Below are 17,102 nucleotides of genomic sequence, written 5' to 3' on the forward strand. Positions count from 1 at the left end.
TCTGTCTGTTCTAGAATCTCATCCAGGATACACATTACATTTACTTATGTCTCCATGGGCTCAGTTATCTGTTCGCATACAGTTTCCCTCAGTCTGTAGCTTGTCTTTTCATTTTCTTAACAGTGCCTTTCACAGCTAAAATACATTTCTAGTTAGAAAAAAAACCCCATGTTTATGGGCCTGGGATGTTTTAAAACATCTCCCCCCAAAATATATGGATGAATCAGAATGGCACTTAAGCTTTGTTTCTGTCCTTTTGTCACTACACATGTATTTATTGTTACTATAAATACTTTTTTGTATATTTTGTTCCCGTGGTTAATATATCCCCCCCCCTTTTTTTTTTTTTTTTTGCAGTCTCTTCATCATGAACTGTCTTTATATGTTCAACAACTGAAAATAGATATTGAAAAAGGGAAGCTTAGTGACAATATTTTAAAACTTGAAAAGCAAATAAATAAAGAAAAGAAACTTATCCGTAGAGGAAGGACCAAGGGTCTCATCAAAGAACATGAGGTACAATAACGTGTTTCCACTTAAATTTCGTCATCATTTTGGGGTTTATCTTAAATGGTTGTGTGTATCTTTAGTCTAGGATGAAACTTGAAAATTACCCAGCCCTCCTCTCCCCTGGGGATGATCACTTCTGTGCTTCACAGAGCCTGTGCTTCTTACTTTTTAAAAGTGAGAAAATTCGGCACTGAGTTAATATTTTATGATTTCCCTTGATGTGTCTCAATGGCCCCTGTCCTCAGACTCTGGTCACAAATGTGTCAACTGTTACTAAAGTACCCATAGTTGGCTTTTGTCAGTATACAGTGTCCTCAGAAGCACAGCTTTTGAGAAAACGAGCAAATCAGGGTATAAAGCAGCTAGGGCAAATCTCATGATCTTTTTTTGGTCTCCATCCTATTTGATTGCTTTTATGTATGTGACATTTCTGACCCTTTTTTTTGTTTCTTTTTAAGTTTCTACTGCTATGGCTCTCCCACTGTCAGTCTCTCTTGCTTTATATAATTCTATATCTATCTATCTATCTATCTATCTATCTATCTATCTATCTATCTATCTATCTATCTATCATCTGTCTATCTATGTAGATATATATAAATATAGATGTAGATATGTAAATACATAGCAATATATAATTTGCAGTGAGTTCTTTTTAGTGTCTTCACAAATATTCCTTTTTATTCTATTATCTTAGTGTTTTGCTTTTGAAGAAGGGGGTCTCCACCTCCACTTTTGGCTAATTTCATGCTTCCCTTAGGCGATTTTATGCACTCTGGGGTTTGACCTGCCTTCTCTGCAATGATAGTGCATCAATTTTTCTCTCCACCTGAGTCGTTTCACCTGAATTCTATGTTCTATTTCTCACTGACTAGTAGATATCACCAGTGTTTTTCGGAGAACTCAAATTCAGCGAGCTCAAAACTGAACCAATAATATCTCCTCTCAAAGGTTCATTTTGTATTCTGCCTCCTGGTAATGAATGGCATTGCTGTCTCATGACGCCCTTCCTCTCCTTCCTCCCTTCCTTTCCACTCAGGCTTAATTAAATCTGTTGCCAAGCCCCATCTGGTATTCTTCAGAACAGCTTCTTCCTTTCCAGTAGTGTTGCCACTTATCTAAGCCAGGGTTCTTTTCTCAGAATGATGATGGTTGCTTCATCTCATCTTCCATACCAGCAGCAGAGTTGTCCTTTTGAGCCACAAATCTTACGTCGCCAGTTCGCCATACCCCCAGGACAATTCCAGACATTTTAGAAGGCCACTTAGTTCCTTCATAGCCTGGCCCAGGAAACCCCTTTAGCATCCCTCCTGTGCTGTGCAGTCCAGCCCTACGGGAGTACTGGTCCTTTGAGACATCTAATGCTTTTCATTATCTTCGTGGTTTTCGTCCTCTTGGTGGTCCTTCTGCTAGCAATAGCCTCTCTCCCCTTTTACTTGGAGAATTTGTCCTTTCTTCCACATATAGTTCAGAGGCTTCGCTCTTGTGAGGCAGGCTTTCTCTGACTCCTTCAGGCACATAGGCTCTATCATAACACTTAGCACACTCTATGCTGGTTCTTTGTGTGTCTAGGTTACTGAACTGAAAACCCCTTTAGGGCTGACTCCCTCATCTTTTTTTCTCCAGCGCCTATTGTTATAGCACGTAGATGGCCTATACAAGAACGCATTGTTAAAACCACACACATCTGTTAGTTTCTAGTCCTTATGGAATAATCATGTAAACTCATCTGAAGCACATTTCCTGCTTTATTTCTTCAATTAGGCCTGCTTTTCTGAGGAAGGCTGCCTGTACCAGCTTAATCACCACATGGAAGTCCTGAGGGAGCTGTGTGAAGAGCTGCCTTCACAGAAGAGTCAACAAGAAGTGAAGAGACTACTCAAAGATTATGAACAAAAGATAGAAAGACTTCTGAAATGTGCTTCCGAGATTCATATGACACTGCAGCCCACAGTGGGGGGCACGTCGAAAAACGAGTTAGTACTTCATAAGAATAGCTACCCTTCAGGATAAAACGAAGCCTTTTGCACAATTAGATGACATTAAGCGTTAGTCATGCTTGTTTAGGTTTCATATTTCTTGCTCTCTTTTAAACACGCAATTTTGATTCCTTTCTAGGGGGACCATCTCCACATCTGAGAATAGAGGAGGGGATTCCCACAGTGAGGCACCATTTGCAAAATCAGATAATCAGCCATCAACTGAAAAGGTGTTAAATGTGGATAATGTGTTTTAGAAGTAAACCCAATGTAAAAGACCAAGTGTACCATAATTCACTTCTCATTAATTAGGTGTTGGTTATAATTATCCGATTGTTTTTCTCAATGGAGAATTTCCACTTACACAATGCAAAAGACTGATTTTCAAATGAGAATGCAACTAACCAAAGCTATAGCGAGCATAACCTGATCTTCCTCTGAGTACACAAATAGTTCTTTCTGGCAGAGACCCTTTTGAACCATTATGAATACCGATTATCTGTGTACATTGTTATTGAGGGTAGAAGAGGTTGAGTTTGATCTGTATAGATGTTTCCATTTCATTGAGATGAACAAGTTCATTTATCATTTGCGTTTTCTGTTGCATTATAATGTATTTCATTTTCTGCGGGAATTGAATTTTCTAAATTCCTAAAGTCTAGATAATTTGATATTTACTGTATACTGTAGTCCAGACTGCCAATCAGAACATGTGCAGGAAGGAATGAGGTGAGGCGAATTTGTTTTTGGAGGTCTGCTCCTGCATGGTAGGCTTCTGTCTACTTTTGACTATGGGTATGGAGTCTCAGGCAGAAATAGCATTTTGGGGCTGGGAGTCTTCCTTTACCATGCTGCCATACCAATTAGAAGGTGCAACTCCCCTCTGTCCTATGGAAAGACTGTTCTCTGAGCTGAGACATCCCAGAGAAATTGTATTATCTCCTCGTTTGAGGTATAAAGAATCAATGATTTATTTTTGAACATAAAGCATTTATCTTTTCCAGATAATTAAGTATGTTTAAGATATTTTGTTTACTATTTTGCATATTCCCTTAGGCAATAGAAGCCACTATGAAGTTTAACTTGGCATCAGAGTTAAAGCCTCCGCAAACAGGAAGCATTATGGAAAAGGATTACAGTGCATCTGTAAATAGTTTACTAGAGAGGTAAACTCTTTTTAAACAACTGGAAAATCCACCAAAAGTCTTTCATCAATGCAAACATGTTATACTTTTTAAAAATTTTATTTTCAGTTAGTCATCATTTTGCATGTGGTCCAGTAACTTAGACAGAAATTTCATGGTATTTCCTCACATGTAGTTGACAGTAATTTTTAAATATTTCTTTGTATTATTTTATTTTTCTTATTTTTTTTGTTTGTTTTTTGTTTATCTTTGTGTTATTTTATTTTTATATTTTTGGGACAGAGTCTCATTCTGTTGCCCAGGCTGGAATGTAGTGGTGCCATCTCGGCTTGCTGCAACCTCCGCCTCCCAGGATCAAGTGATTCTCCTGCCTCAGCCTCCTGAGTAGCTGAGATTATAGGCACCTGCCACCATGCCCAGCTAATTTTTTGTAGTTTTAGTAGAGATGAGGTTTCGCCATGTTGGCCAGGCTGGTCTCAAACTCCTGACTTCAGGCAATCCACCCGCCTTGGCCTCCCAAAGTGCTAGGATTACAAGTGCGAGCCACTGCGCTTGGCCTGTGTTATTTTAAAAATTAACTATTGTGATGTTGCATTTCATTTTGCCCAGGTATGATACATACAGAGATATTCTTGAAAACCACCTGCAAAACAACAAATTCAGGGTTACTTCTGATTTCTCTAGTGAAGAGGACAGGAGTAGTTCTTGTCTGCAGGCCAAACTGACAGATTTACAGGTAATTACCAAAAATATTATTTCTCTGGTTATCTTGTTTATTAGAAAATAGTACCACTGTGAGTCGGGACATCCCCTTTTCTGCTGAGGTCACATATGCCAAATGTTTCCAAAGAACTCTCTTTGCTGGATTGCATTTCTAATGTCACCCTATTATAAAGTGATTTTCTTTCAAGTACCAACCCCAGGAAAGACTTTGATTTAGGGTCTTAATTTACTGCTTATACTCTAATCTGGTACTCCAAATATTGTGGCTTGAAGAGTTTTTGTGTATTTATTTCTTTTTGTGCTTCAAACTTCAAGGGAATTGATCAAAAACAACGTGTTTTTGAAGGGAATTTCATCCTGCTCCTGGGTTGCTCCAAAGTTAACCAGCCAGTGACTCTGAATGTTTGTTTCAGTCCTTCATCTTTACCAAATGATCACATTGTCTAAAATTGCTGTACAGTGATTGTTGACTGTCTGATGTTGGGCATTTAGGGGTAGGCAGTGGAGGGAGTTTTCACTCTAAATGATGGATTCTCCTCCTAAAAAGCCTTCAGTGGAAGTTATTGCAGGTGACTCAGAAACAACAGAAAGAAGCAATCTATTAGTAGTTGGCACACAAATCACAACTTCTACAAATAATATCTTTCCTAGTTTGAAGATGATCTGTGCATTGCCGTGCATTCTTGATGCCCGCCCTGAGTGCATTAGAGGGAGCCCTCCCAGATGGAGGGCCATGGGTAGTTCCTACAACATCCTTCCACTGCTAGTTTCTTTTATTTTATTATACCAGGTCTCAGTCACACTCTACCATCTGACTGCTCTCTATTTTTCATCTGAATAAGCAAAATTTATATGTTAAAATCCCTGTTGCTCAAGTGATGGATTTAGCATGTTTTCATCACAATTAAGAAACTGTCTTGAGACATTTCTCCAGTGACTGAATAATGAGTTGGTTAGAAAAACCATACTGATCTTTGGGTAAAGTGAAGAACAAATTATACTGCTGGTTGCTGATCTGTCAGTAGTATTATATAGCAGTCCCTTACTGAAAAAAAAGAATCAAGATAAGGAGCTGGAATAGTATAGAATTATAGATGTTAATCATAAACCATAAATTAATTTAATTTACTTCTTATTTATATAGAAATAGTTTTGGTTCACTCTAGTTTTCTTTTAGTTTAGAAGGTAACAAAGATTTCCTATCCAGAGAAAACAGAATATCTGTTCTTACATGTGTCTGTATTTTCCTGAATTGTATTCTGGGTAATTACCTTAGGGGAAGGGAGTTTGGGTACCTTTGAAAGCCACCTTGTCGACTCCCTTGACTTCATTGAATGAGTCCTCTGAGAGCACAGTTAACGTCATTGTTCCCTAAAGGATAGTTGACTTGTAGATGGTTGGAAAATATTTTAAAACACATTTCCATGTGAAACATTGTGTTTGCCTCCACAGTTGGTGAATGTCTCATGTTTTAAGAACAGAATAATTGTGCCTATTAACCCCATTAGTTGATAAATCGATTAATGTGTTCCATCTAGGTCATAAAAAAAGAAACTGATGTTTGCTGGAAAGAGTTTGAAATTATTTCATTGAAGTTAGAAAATCATGTGAGTGACATAAAGAAGCCTTTTATCATTAAGGAAAGAGACAAACTAAAGGAAAGAGAAAGAGAGCTTCAGATGACTCTTAATACCAGGTAAAATTCTGAGATCTATTAACTATGACTCTAATAAACTCACTAAATCCAGTAATGCCATTTTAAGCAAGACTATTGCTATACTAAGTATCTTATTTTGTTTGGATGTCACAACAACAGTAAGAGAGGCTACCATTATGATTGCATTTTTCTGATAAGGAAACTGATACTCCGAGAAGTTAAATGTTAATAATATAACCAGGCCACGCTGCTACCTAGAAACTTGGTAGAACTTAAGGTCTGCCAAGGTTCAAAGGCCACAGTCTTTCCACTGTCTCTTTTGGGCATGAATTTGACCAAGTCGCATAAACTCTGTGGGCATTAATCTCTTCATTTCTGAAATGAGAGTGTTATTAGGACCTTGTATACATAGAATATGTACCCCCAGCATATATTCCTCTATATATAGGAAAAAACTGAGGCTCAGAGTCTATATATTACTTACCTATGGTCCCACACTTCAATTTCTTATCAGTGGAGCCTATTCTTTGGACCCCATTATATTTGTAATATGGAAATTTAACAAATTATTCCATAATTAAGGTAATTATGAGGTTTCTTAGTTGTCAAGGTGAAGTTAAGTTACAATTCTGTTTTTATTTTAAAAGAGAGAGAAAGGCTTAGTATGTTTTACAATTTTCCATTCAGTGTGGTATATATTACCCTGCTAAGAATACTTTGGGGCCAGGCACGGTGGCTTCTGCCCATAATCCCAGCACTTTGGGAGGCCAAGGCAGGCAGATCACTTGAGGTCAGGAGTTCGAGACCAGCCTGGCCAACAGGGTGAAACACTGTCTCTACTAAAAATACAAAAAGAAAAAAAAAGAGAATACTTGGGTATTGGGATGCTTTTTGGAGTGAAAGGAGAAATCATTAATTATACCGAAACAGCTGGAGTTGTCTGGCCCAGTGGGTCATTTTTAACCTAGCTCTGCTGCCTCTCACTAAATAAATGTATGTTGAATGAATGAATGAATAAATGGCTAGATGGATGAGCATATGAAAGAATACTTGGATATAGCAACCCATTCATTCTTTGGCATTTTGAATCAATGGGTTTAGGTATTAATGTGATGATGTGTATATATCATTGTATGTCTATTTATTGGATAATTATTTTCTGTTCTTAGTTCAGTAATTGTGTTAATCAGTTTTATAGGATATCTTTCTGCTGTGTTTTCCCCTCATGTCTGGTTTACCTTGCACCCAGGATGGAATCTTTAGAGACAGCACTGCAGCTTGTGTTACCTGTGGAGAAGGCATCATTTCTTCTCTGTGGCTCCGACCTGCCTCTCCATAAAATGGCCATCCAGGGATTTCATCTCATTGATGCTGATGGCATTTATCAACACCTAAGGGTAAGTATGTAAGTTCTCACAGTGATTTACAGAATAATCAAGTCTTCTGAGATTTATAAATCTTTATGGATTTTTAATTATTCGTCATAGCATAGATTAAGAGTATAAGTCACAACAAATTTTTTTTCAGTAATTTAGACTTGTTTTTTATTTCTTAACTCTTTAATTCCTTACAAATTTGGAGGTAGGTACCATGGAGTACATAATGAGGTATTTTCTTTGAATTCAAAAGGAAACCTTGTTTATGAATGCCTTCTTCAGTAACTGAATTCCTAAATATACTAGACTCATGCTTAAATGCCATATTCTACTGTTTTCTTATTCTAAATGCCATCTTAAATAAAAATATTTGTTTATTTTTCAGATTATAAAATTGTTTTCTGAACAGTTTAATATCTGATTATTTGCTTTGAAGCAATAGATTTATGTGCTTGTTTTCTTTTTGGGATTGAAACATCAGCTGGGACATCTGATCATTTGTAATTAAAATGTTTCCTTAGGTAGAAACTGTCACCTTTTGTTAAACTGAAACGCATTTTTCTAGATCAAATCTAGTCATGCAGTTTGGGGCTGGTTTCTCACAAGCAGTCTTTCTTTTTTCCACCTCAGTTTTTTAGCTTTTCTTATCTTTATTTTAGAATATCCAAGATTCTACTGCAAAACAGATTGAAATATGTAACCGCTTAGAAGAGCCAGGCAACTTTATATTAAAGGAATTACACCCATTTGATCTACATGCAATGCAGAATATTATACTGAAGTACAAAACACAATTTGAAGAAATGAACCACAAGGTGCAGAGGAGTGAAGATACTCTGAAAGCTCTGGAAGACTTTTTGGCATCTCTCAGAACAGCTAAACTCTCTGCTGAGCCCTTTATAGACCTCTCAGCCTCAGATACACAGGTGGCACAAGAAAATACTTTGACAGTGAAAAATAAAGAGGGAGAAATTCATCTGATGAAAGACAAGGCCAAACATTTGGATAAACGTTTGAAGATGCTTGATATGAGCTTTAAAGATGCTGAATTGGGTGAAGACACCTCCTGTGAAAACCTTCTTGGTGCTTTATCAGTAAAGTTACCTGAGACACATGGCTGTGGGGTACAGGAGGAATTCACTGAGGAAAACAGATTACTAGAGGCTTGTATATTCAAAAATAATGAACTCCGTAAAAATATTCAAGATGTGCAGAGTCAAATCAGTAAAATTGGTCTTAAGGATCCTACTGTTCCCGCTGTGAAACATCGGTAAGTATTGTCCATCCATTTCCATCCAAGATGACTAGCACCTTTCTGTATTTTCACGTCTATTAGGTGAAAGATATTCTTCCTATGTCTTTCTGCTTCTATTCCATCCCACTGTATTCAGTGTTCAGCATTCTTTTCTGTAGACTTTTCAGGCAAACTTCCTTTTTGTTGGTATTGTACCTGTACAAAACGTGGCATAATTTTTCTTTCCTCTTTAGAGTGTGTCTTATGGACAAAGAAGTGGTGAAGTCAGATATGCATAAAGTACTGTACATGAGTTACTACCGATTCCCTTGTACTTCTGTCTGTTTACTGTGGAGTTCTCCTCAGGACGGATGACTGGCAGACTCCATGCATGTGATATTAATGAAACCAGTGGTGGAAGATGCATGTGCCACATCTTGTCCCTGCTGCTTTCTTAGTTATTTGGTCTCCTTCTCCTCCCGGCAGGATTAGGGTGGGAACTGAGTGGAAGGGCAGGAGACTGAATTTAAGAGGCAATCTAAAGTTCATGTTGATTCTGGAGATGGAGCAGAGTTGCAGTAGACTGAGGTTGGCAGCCTTCTATATACCTGCTGCCATTTTAATTCCAGCATTTGGAGTAGGGCCTTCAAATTCCAAAAGCTAAAATGTTAGCAAGAGTCGCTTTTGTGGAATTCTTTCCCTCTCCTCTCCTCTCCGCTCCGCTTCGTTCCCCTCCACTCCTCTCCCCTCCCCTCTCCTCCTTTCTTTCAATGGAGTCTTGCTCTGTCACCAGGCTGGAGTGCAGTGGCATGATCTTGGCGCACTGCAACTTCCCGGGTTCAAGTGATTGCCCTGCCTCAGCCTCTCGAGTAGCTGGGACTACAGGTACATGCCACCACGCCCGGCTAATTTTTTTTTTTTTTTGTATTTTAGTAGGGATGGAGTTTCACTATGTTGGCCAGGATGGTCTCAATCTCCTGACCTCATGATCTACCTGCCTCAGTGTCCTAAAGTGCTGGGATTACATGCGTGAGCCACTGTTGTGTTTTTTTGTTTGTTTGTTTTTGAGACAGAGCCTTGCCCAAGCTGGGGCACAGTGGTACGATTTCGGCTCACTACAACCTCTGCCTCCCAGGTTTAGGCGATTCTCCTATCTCAGCCCCACTAGTAGCTGGGATTATAGGGTTGCGCCACCATGCCTGGCTAATTTTTCTATTTTTAGTAGAGACGGAGTTTTACCATGTTGACCAGGCTGGTCTCGAACTCCTGACCTCAGGTGATCCACCCCCTTTGACCTCCCAAAGTGCTGGGATTATAGGCGTGAGCCTGGCCTCTTCCTCTTACGTGCCTGGCCTCTTCCCCCCTTTCTAAATCTGTCTCACTTTCTATCTCCTCCTCTGCCCGCCTTTAGTTCCTCAGGCTCAGTGGTCTCTCAAGGGTCTTTAGATGACCAAGCCCTCAATGTAGTCAAGTGTGCCTTTCCCTCTGAAATGCCCCACACCCTCAGGCTCAATGAAACTTTCATTCTTAGGGAATCCCACCACTGCATGCGATTGTACCACTGCCCTCCATCCTGGGTGACACAGTAAGACCCTGTCTCAAAGAAAAGGAGAGGAGAGGGGAGGGGAGTGGAGGAGAGGAGAGGAGGAGAAATTCTATTTAAGGTGGAAGGGATTGCTACTGAACAGGATAATCAGGGAAGGTCTCACTGAGAAGGTGGCCTTGGCATCAGATGAGAGGAAAGAGCAAGCCACTCGAACCTGAAGGAATAGCCTTCTAGAGCAGTAGGTACAAAGGTCAGTTGTGTTTTTAGAGAAGAGGCAAGGAGGTGAGAAGGTGCAGTAGTGAGGGGGAGATGTAGCTTAGCTCATGCAGGAACTTTTGGGCTGTTTGATGACTTTGGCTTGTTCTTCTAGTGACATGGGAAGTCATAGCAGGGTTCTAAACAGAGGGAAATGTGTTGGTTTTCATCATAACCTGTTGTGTCTGGCTGATGTGTTGAAAATAGACTGTAGGAGTTGAGAGAAGACATGGGAAGTCTGGTTTGACCTATTGTAATCCCTGGCAGGGATGAAGCTGGCATGATCCAGTGGTAATGTGGTAGAAAGTGTTGAGATTCTGTATATAGTTTGAAGATAGAGAACAGATGATTTATTGACACATGGACATGGGGTGTAAAAGAGATATTGGGGTCAAGAATGCTTCCAACAAACATTGGAATCTTCCTCTGGGTTCAGGTGCTCTTGCCTCTCATTATCCGTTGTGTCAATGGTAACTTGAGCAGTGAGTAAGAACTGAGTTACCATTAACTGAGATGAAAAAGACTAAAGTTTATCAGTCTTGGATGAAATTTTTCAGTATTGAATGAAAGATTGGGTGTGCTCAGTTTTAGAAATGATATATTCAAGACATACTAGACATTCAAGCAGCAATATCAATAAGACACGTAAAAATAGATGGCATTAGGAATCAGGAGAGAGGTCTGGGCTAGAGGTGTATATTTGAGAGTTTTCATCATTTTACAAGGCTGTTTAAAGCTATGAGATTGGATGAAATTTCTGAGGGGAGTGAGTTTAGATAAACAAGAGAAGAGGTCCAAGTTGGATCCATACTCTGGGCATTCCGTATTGAGGGATCAGGGAGATGAGGGGGAACCAGGTGAAGAAACTGAGAACGGAGAGGCCAGTATAGTAGGAGGAAAATCAAGAGACTTCTGGGGCTACCTGAAGAAGACATCTCAACAAGGAGGAAATGACCAAGTGTCAAATGCTGCTGATTAGTGAGGTGAGGTGAAGATTGAGAGTGGAACAGGGATTTTGCAATGTGGAGGCCAGCTGTTACAGTAGGCAGTAGAGAATGAAAACCTTATGGGAGTGAATTGAAGAGAAAATTGGAGGCCAGGAAGTAGAGGCTGTGAGCAGTTTAGCAATTTAGATTTAGGTGAATGGTGTTAATCCCTTCAGTATTACTTTATCCTTAAATAACTCCTTTTTGATTGGGAGAGCTTTTTGTACATAAAGGAGTAGTGCAAGATTTCTCTTGTCTTTGTCTTTCTCCTTGGCCACCCCATCCTTCTTAGGATCCTGTAGTTCTTGGTCATTCACCTTCTCCTCTTCTGCCATATCATGCTGTCTTGCCCCTACATAAGCACACATATGCGCTTTGTCTCTCTCTCTTTCCTCTCATGTGTGTGTTTCTCTCTCTTTCCTCTCATGTTTCTTCATCACAGAAACATGTTACTGCTAATGGTTGTGTATATTTATTATATTTATTTAAAGCACCAAATTAATATTCTGGAAATGCAGCCAGGCACAGTAGCTCACACCTGTAATCCTAGCACTTTGGGAAGCTGAGCCAGGAGGATTGCTTGAGTCCAGGAGTTTGAGACAAGCCTGGGCAACATAGTGAGACCCCATCTCTACAAAAAATAAAAAATTAGCCAGGCGTGGTGGTGTGCATGTGTGGTACCAGCTATTCAGGAGACTGAGGTGGGAAGAAGATCACTTGAGCCTAGGAGGTTGAGGCTGCAGTGAGCTGAGATTGTGCCACTGCACTCAGCGTAGGTGACAAAGTGAGACAAGCAAAACAAAATAAGACCAAAAAAAAAAAAAAAATCAGAAAAATTCTGGAAATGCAAAGAGCCTCCCGAACTCTGTAACAGGAATGTGTAATATTGGCATTAACCTCATGAGGACAAATTAAGGTTACTGTGCCTCCCCAGATTACCCATATTTGTGTTGATTCAGTGGTTAACAGTTGGCTATCAAACTTTTTTCTCATTCATAATCAAGGAAAAAATCATTAATCAGACTGGATAAGGTTCTAGATGAATATGAAGAAGAGAAGATACATTTACAAGGAATGGCTAATTCTCTTCCACACTTCAAAGACGGCAGAGAAAAAACCGTGAATCAGCAGTGCCAAAATACAGTACTCTTGTGGGAGAATGCCAAAGCCTTGGTCACCGAATGGTAAGGAAAAAAAGAATCCCTCTTGAATCTGAAAAATTGTCTGTAGCACAATTAACTTTTTCAAACTTCTGGGTTGAAAACACGTCTCTGTGGACCCAAAGGAGGGCAAACCTAAGGATTTCCCACTGGAGTTCACAGGGCCAGTGTCTGGGACAAGACCTAGAATTGTAGATTATAGCCAGAGTGCAGCAAAGAGGTTCTCCATGAAGCATAACACATACACAATATGGTGTGTTTATGCTCATTACCATCCCAACTGGGTTGGTTTCCTATTGCTGTAAATCACCAAGCAAATCACCACGAACTTAGTGGCTTAAAAAGAACATGGATTTATTACCTTATGCTTCTGGAGGTCAGAAGTGGTAAAATAGGCTGCGTGAGGTGGCTCACACCTGTAATTCCAGCACTTCGTGAGGCTGAAGTGAGAGGATTGCTTGAGCCTACATGTTTGAGACCAGCCTGACCAACATGGTGAAACCCCCATCTCTACAAAACATAAAAAAATTGGCCAGACATGGTAGCTCATGCCTGTAATCCCAACACTTTGGAAGGCTGGGGTGGCCAGATCACTTGAGGTCAGTAGTTCGAGACCAACCTGGCCAATACGGCGAAACCCCATCTCTAAAAAAATATAAAAAAATTAACCTGCATGCTTGCAGGTGCCTGTAGTCCCAGCTACTCAGGAAGCTGAGGTGGGAACATCACTTGAGCCTGGGAGATTGAGGTTTCAGCGAACCGAGATAGCACCACTGTACTTCAGAGCGAGATCCTGTCTCCAAAAAAAAAAAAAAAAAAAAATCAAGCTGTGGTCCTTCTGGAGGCACTAGGCAAGATTCATTTCCTTGCCTTTTCCATGTTCGAGAGGCCTCCTGCTACATTCTTTGGCCTGTGTCCCCCTCCTCCATCTTTAAAGCAGCAGTGCAGGATCTTCAAATCTCTCTCTGCCCTCTGTTCTGTCATCACGTCTCCTTTGACACCTCTCCCTGCCTCCCTCCCAGAAGGACCCTTATGATTACACCAGGCCCACACGGGCAATCCTGGATAATCTCTGTAGTTTAAGATCCTTAGCTTAATCACTTCTGCAAAGTCCCTTTTGCCTTGTGAGGTAACCTGTAAGGTAACATTCACAAGATCCAGGGATTAGGCCCAGGCATCTTTGGGAATTGGGAGCATTACTTTACCCCACGCGCCTACTTGAATGGGAGATGTTGCCTGTCAATAACTGCTGTGTTTCCTGCAGAGTCGGGGCTAGTTGCAAAAATTTTCGTAATCTTCAGAATTCCACTGGGGTACACCTCCTGTTTCCTACTGGAACCTGAGTGTACAGGAGTCAAGATGAACCCTATATGTGGTATTTGATCTAGTCTACCCTCTGACTTTACTGAGGAAAGAATTGAGATTCAAAGAGGCTAAAGTAACTTATCCAGAGTCTCAGACTAAGCAGTGCCCAGCTGTAGTAGAAACCAGGTGTCCTAACTGCCACATTGTCTCACTGCCTTACGTTTTAAAAAGGACTAAATCCAGAATGAATAGATTAGATATATAAAAGGCCAGGCATGGTGGTTCACACCTATATATAATTCCAGCACTTTGGGAGGCCAAGGCAGGCGGATCACCTGAGGTCAGGAGTTCAAGACCAGCCTGGCCAACATGATAAAACCCTGTCTCTACTAAAAATACAAAAATTAGCCAGGCTTGGTGGCATTTGCCTGTAATCCCAGCTACTCAGGAGGCTGAGGCAGGAGAATTGCTTGAATCCAGGAGGCGGAGGTTGCAGTGAGTCAAGATTGCACCCCTGCACTCCAGTCTGGGTGAGAGAGCAAGACTCTGTCTAAAAAAAAAAAAAAAAAAAAAAAAAAGAATAGATACAGAAACAACCTGTGACTTGCTGAAGTGATACTGAAATAATCTGCCAGAGTTACGTTAAGGCGGCTCTGTTTTCTGAGATGTCTTTTGGTTAATGATGAAATTGAGATGCTGATTCCTTAGGGTGATGAATCCTGTGTTTCTTTGTAGACCTTACATCTGGTAACTTTTTAATGTTCACCTAGTGACAGTACTAATCAGAGATTATGCCATCTACTTGCCAGATATATTGATGTGCCATCATTCTTAGGTTAAATTGGTAAAAAATGTTAAGAATCACATCAAGAGGAAACGTCCTTTACGCCTTATTCATCATTTATGTGGTATACTTGCAAAGAGAAAGAATGGTTTTGCTATTTTTGGACATTTAGCTATTGTATATTTTTCTATTCATAGTCTTGAACAATGTGGAAGAGTTTTGGAGCTCTTAAAACAATATCAGAATTTTAAAAGCATCTTGACAACTTTGATTCAAAAAGAAGAGAGTGTCATCTCCCTGCAGGCTTCGTACATGGGAAAGGAGAACCTGAAGAAAAGGATAGCAGAGGTGAGTCCAGCTTCCGTTAGAAAAAAACTGCACAGCGACCTCACTGACAGGCCTGGTAGTAAAGAGAGATAGATTAAGTCATTTTGAAACTTCATTTAAAAGAAGTTACTAGTGACCCTATTTTACCGGGTATCTAAAAATGTGTTGTATTTTATCACCAGGGCTGGAAAAAAGAAACAGGCGCCGAGTTGATGGTGGGTCTCTTCTGTTTAGGTTTTGATGTTGGGGCTGTGTTTCTGCTCATGCCTGCTGCCACCTCTGTGAGGCTGTAACAGCCTTTGCACTGACTTTCTGTTTACAAGGAACCTGACCCTGCATTGCAGGCTTGACGGAAGATGGTGGGAAAATCCTCTCTGTTGTTAGTGGAGTAAGGAAAAATTAGCTTTTATTTACTCATTTTCTGTGAAGATGTGCAAGCTTATTACCACGTTCCTCCATCTGTGTTTATATTCTAAGAAGAGTAATATTTTTGGACACTAGGTGTCATTATTTTCTATGATTTTATGTGGTTATCAACCAGCGTGGCAGAAGAATGGAATAGTTAGAAAAGAATATACTACGCTGCACTCTGTGACTCTACACCAGAAAGTTTCTTTCTTCCCCTCCTCTCCCCTCCCCTCCCCGCAATTCTCCTGCCTCAGCCTTTCAAGTAGCTGGGATTACAGGTGCGCAACACCATGCCCAGCTAATTTTTGTATTTTTAGTAGAGACAGGGTTTTGCCGTGTTGGCCAGGCTGGTCTCAAACTCCTGACCTCAGGTGATCTGCCCGCCTCTGCTTCCCAAATTGCTGGGATTACAGGCATGAGTCACCACACCTGGCCTTTTTCTATTGATTTATAAGTACTAAGCTAAAGTGCTATAAAGGTGTCAAAAGTACGTGAAATGTAGTTTGCTTGATATACTTGGAGGTTGGAAAACAATTTTATTAAACTTTCCAGTTGTTAAGAGCAGCATCAGTGAAAGCTTAAATAGGACAATTTAGTCCTTATCTAGAACTATTAACCCTGAAGCTCAAGTGACACCCAGAATGTCAGGAATGGCCCTTGTCTGGGACCCACTTTCTCAGGCTTAGTTTCTTAGAGCTGGCCAGTCGGAAGCAGCCCTATTTAGATACCAGCTGTACAATATATGACTGTGTAGCTGGTTTCTTGTCAGACTTAATCAAAGCTGTCAAGACCATGAGCAGATAGTCACAGTTGCTTAGATGTAACCTGTCTGGTTCCCTCTGGTGGAGGCAGCTTTTGGGTTTGGCTGGTCTTAGGATCTAGAAGGGTCCTGTCCTCATTCAGTAGATTTAAAGAGCTCTGGTTTCCTAGGTTCTTAGAGACTCCAGCATGTTCAGCCTTACCAGATCCTCTTGGGCTTGTGTCCCAGTTCGCATAGCCACCCTTCTGCCGTGTCCCCGATAGCAGTCTCCTACCTTGTACTCTTGTTTTAGGATCAAGGTCTCTGCCTTACTCAACAGACCCTGAGACCCTCCCTTGTATGCTGACCAGATATCTAGTCCCTCTTGACTTGCAGCTTTTCTTGTTCATGCAAATCCTCCTCACTTCTGTTTTGATGAGTGTCAGTTACGATGCCCCATGCTGCGTGTGGCCTGTCTGCTGCTCTTCCCGCTACCCCATAACTCTATAACCTTGTAACTATAAACTGTACTTTCTAGATAAGTTATTTATCTGACTAATAAACTTCTCATCACCTCCAGGGAGCTGACTCCTCTCCTGGGTGAGTCTCCCTAATCGGAATCTAGGCCCAGGTCTTGGCCTTTCTGCCATCATTAGCTCCTCTGTGGCTATCATAACTGGACCTCACCTCTGTCCTCAGCTATATTTCACAGCCCCAAGTCCAGAGCCTCCCCAGAAAGTCAATCTCTGTGGGTATGGAGGGAGTCCATCCAACCAGGTGAAAGAGGGCCTGAGAGTCTAAATGTGTTTCTCTTAAAAAATGTCATCCAGTCTTTCTGTTTGAGGCTAACTATATTTCGGCCTTAATGATTACCTTGAAGTCATTTCTAGCCTTTTGACATTCTGTAGCACAAATGGCCTTTCTTCTTATTGGCTTCTCTGCACCCTCCCCACTATCCCATCTCCTTC

The 17,102-nt window shown here is 40.6% G+C and overlaps 1 protein-coding gene across 1 annotated transcript in view; it reads left to right on the forward strand.

The window, feature by feature from the left end:
- SYNE2 (spectrin repeat containing, nuclear envelope 2) overlaps window positions 1-17,102 on the forward strand; it is a 405,169-nt gene that overhangs the window by 173,701 nt on the left and 214,366 nt on the right. The window contains exons 23-32 of the mRNA XM_011978327.1: window positions 358-516; window positions 2,275-2,486; window positions 2,629-2,719; window positions 3,546-3,655; window positions 4,244-4,370; window positions 5,896-6,053; window positions 7,264-7,411; window positions 8,050-8,660; window positions 12,416-12,595; window positions 14,858-15,008. Of these exons, the coding sequence (XP_011833717.1) occupies window positions 358-516; window positions 2,275-2,486; window positions 2,629-2,719; window positions 3,546-3,655; window positions 4,244-4,370; window positions 5,896-6,053; window positions 7,264-7,411; window positions 8,050-8,660; window positions 12,416-12,595; window positions 14,858-15,008 (1,947 nt within the window). The remainder of the gene's footprint in view (window positions 1-357; window positions 517-2,274; window positions 2,487-2,628; window positions 2,720-3,545; window positions 3,656-4,243; window positions 4,371-5,895; window positions 6,054-7,263; window positions 7,412-8,049; window positions 8,661-12,415; window positions 12,596-14,857; window positions 15,009-17,102) is intronic.

The sequence above is a fragment of the Mandrillus leucophaeus genome, unplaced genomic scaffold, assembly GCF_000951045.1.
Source record: "Mandrillus leucophaeus isolate KB7577 unplaced genomic scaffold, Mleu.le_1.0 Scaffold192, whole genome shotgun sequence".
In the NCBI taxonomy this organism is placed as follows: domain Eukaryota; kingdom Metazoa; phylum Chordata; class Mammalia; order Primates; family Cercopithecidae; genus Mandrillus; species Mandrillus leucophaeus.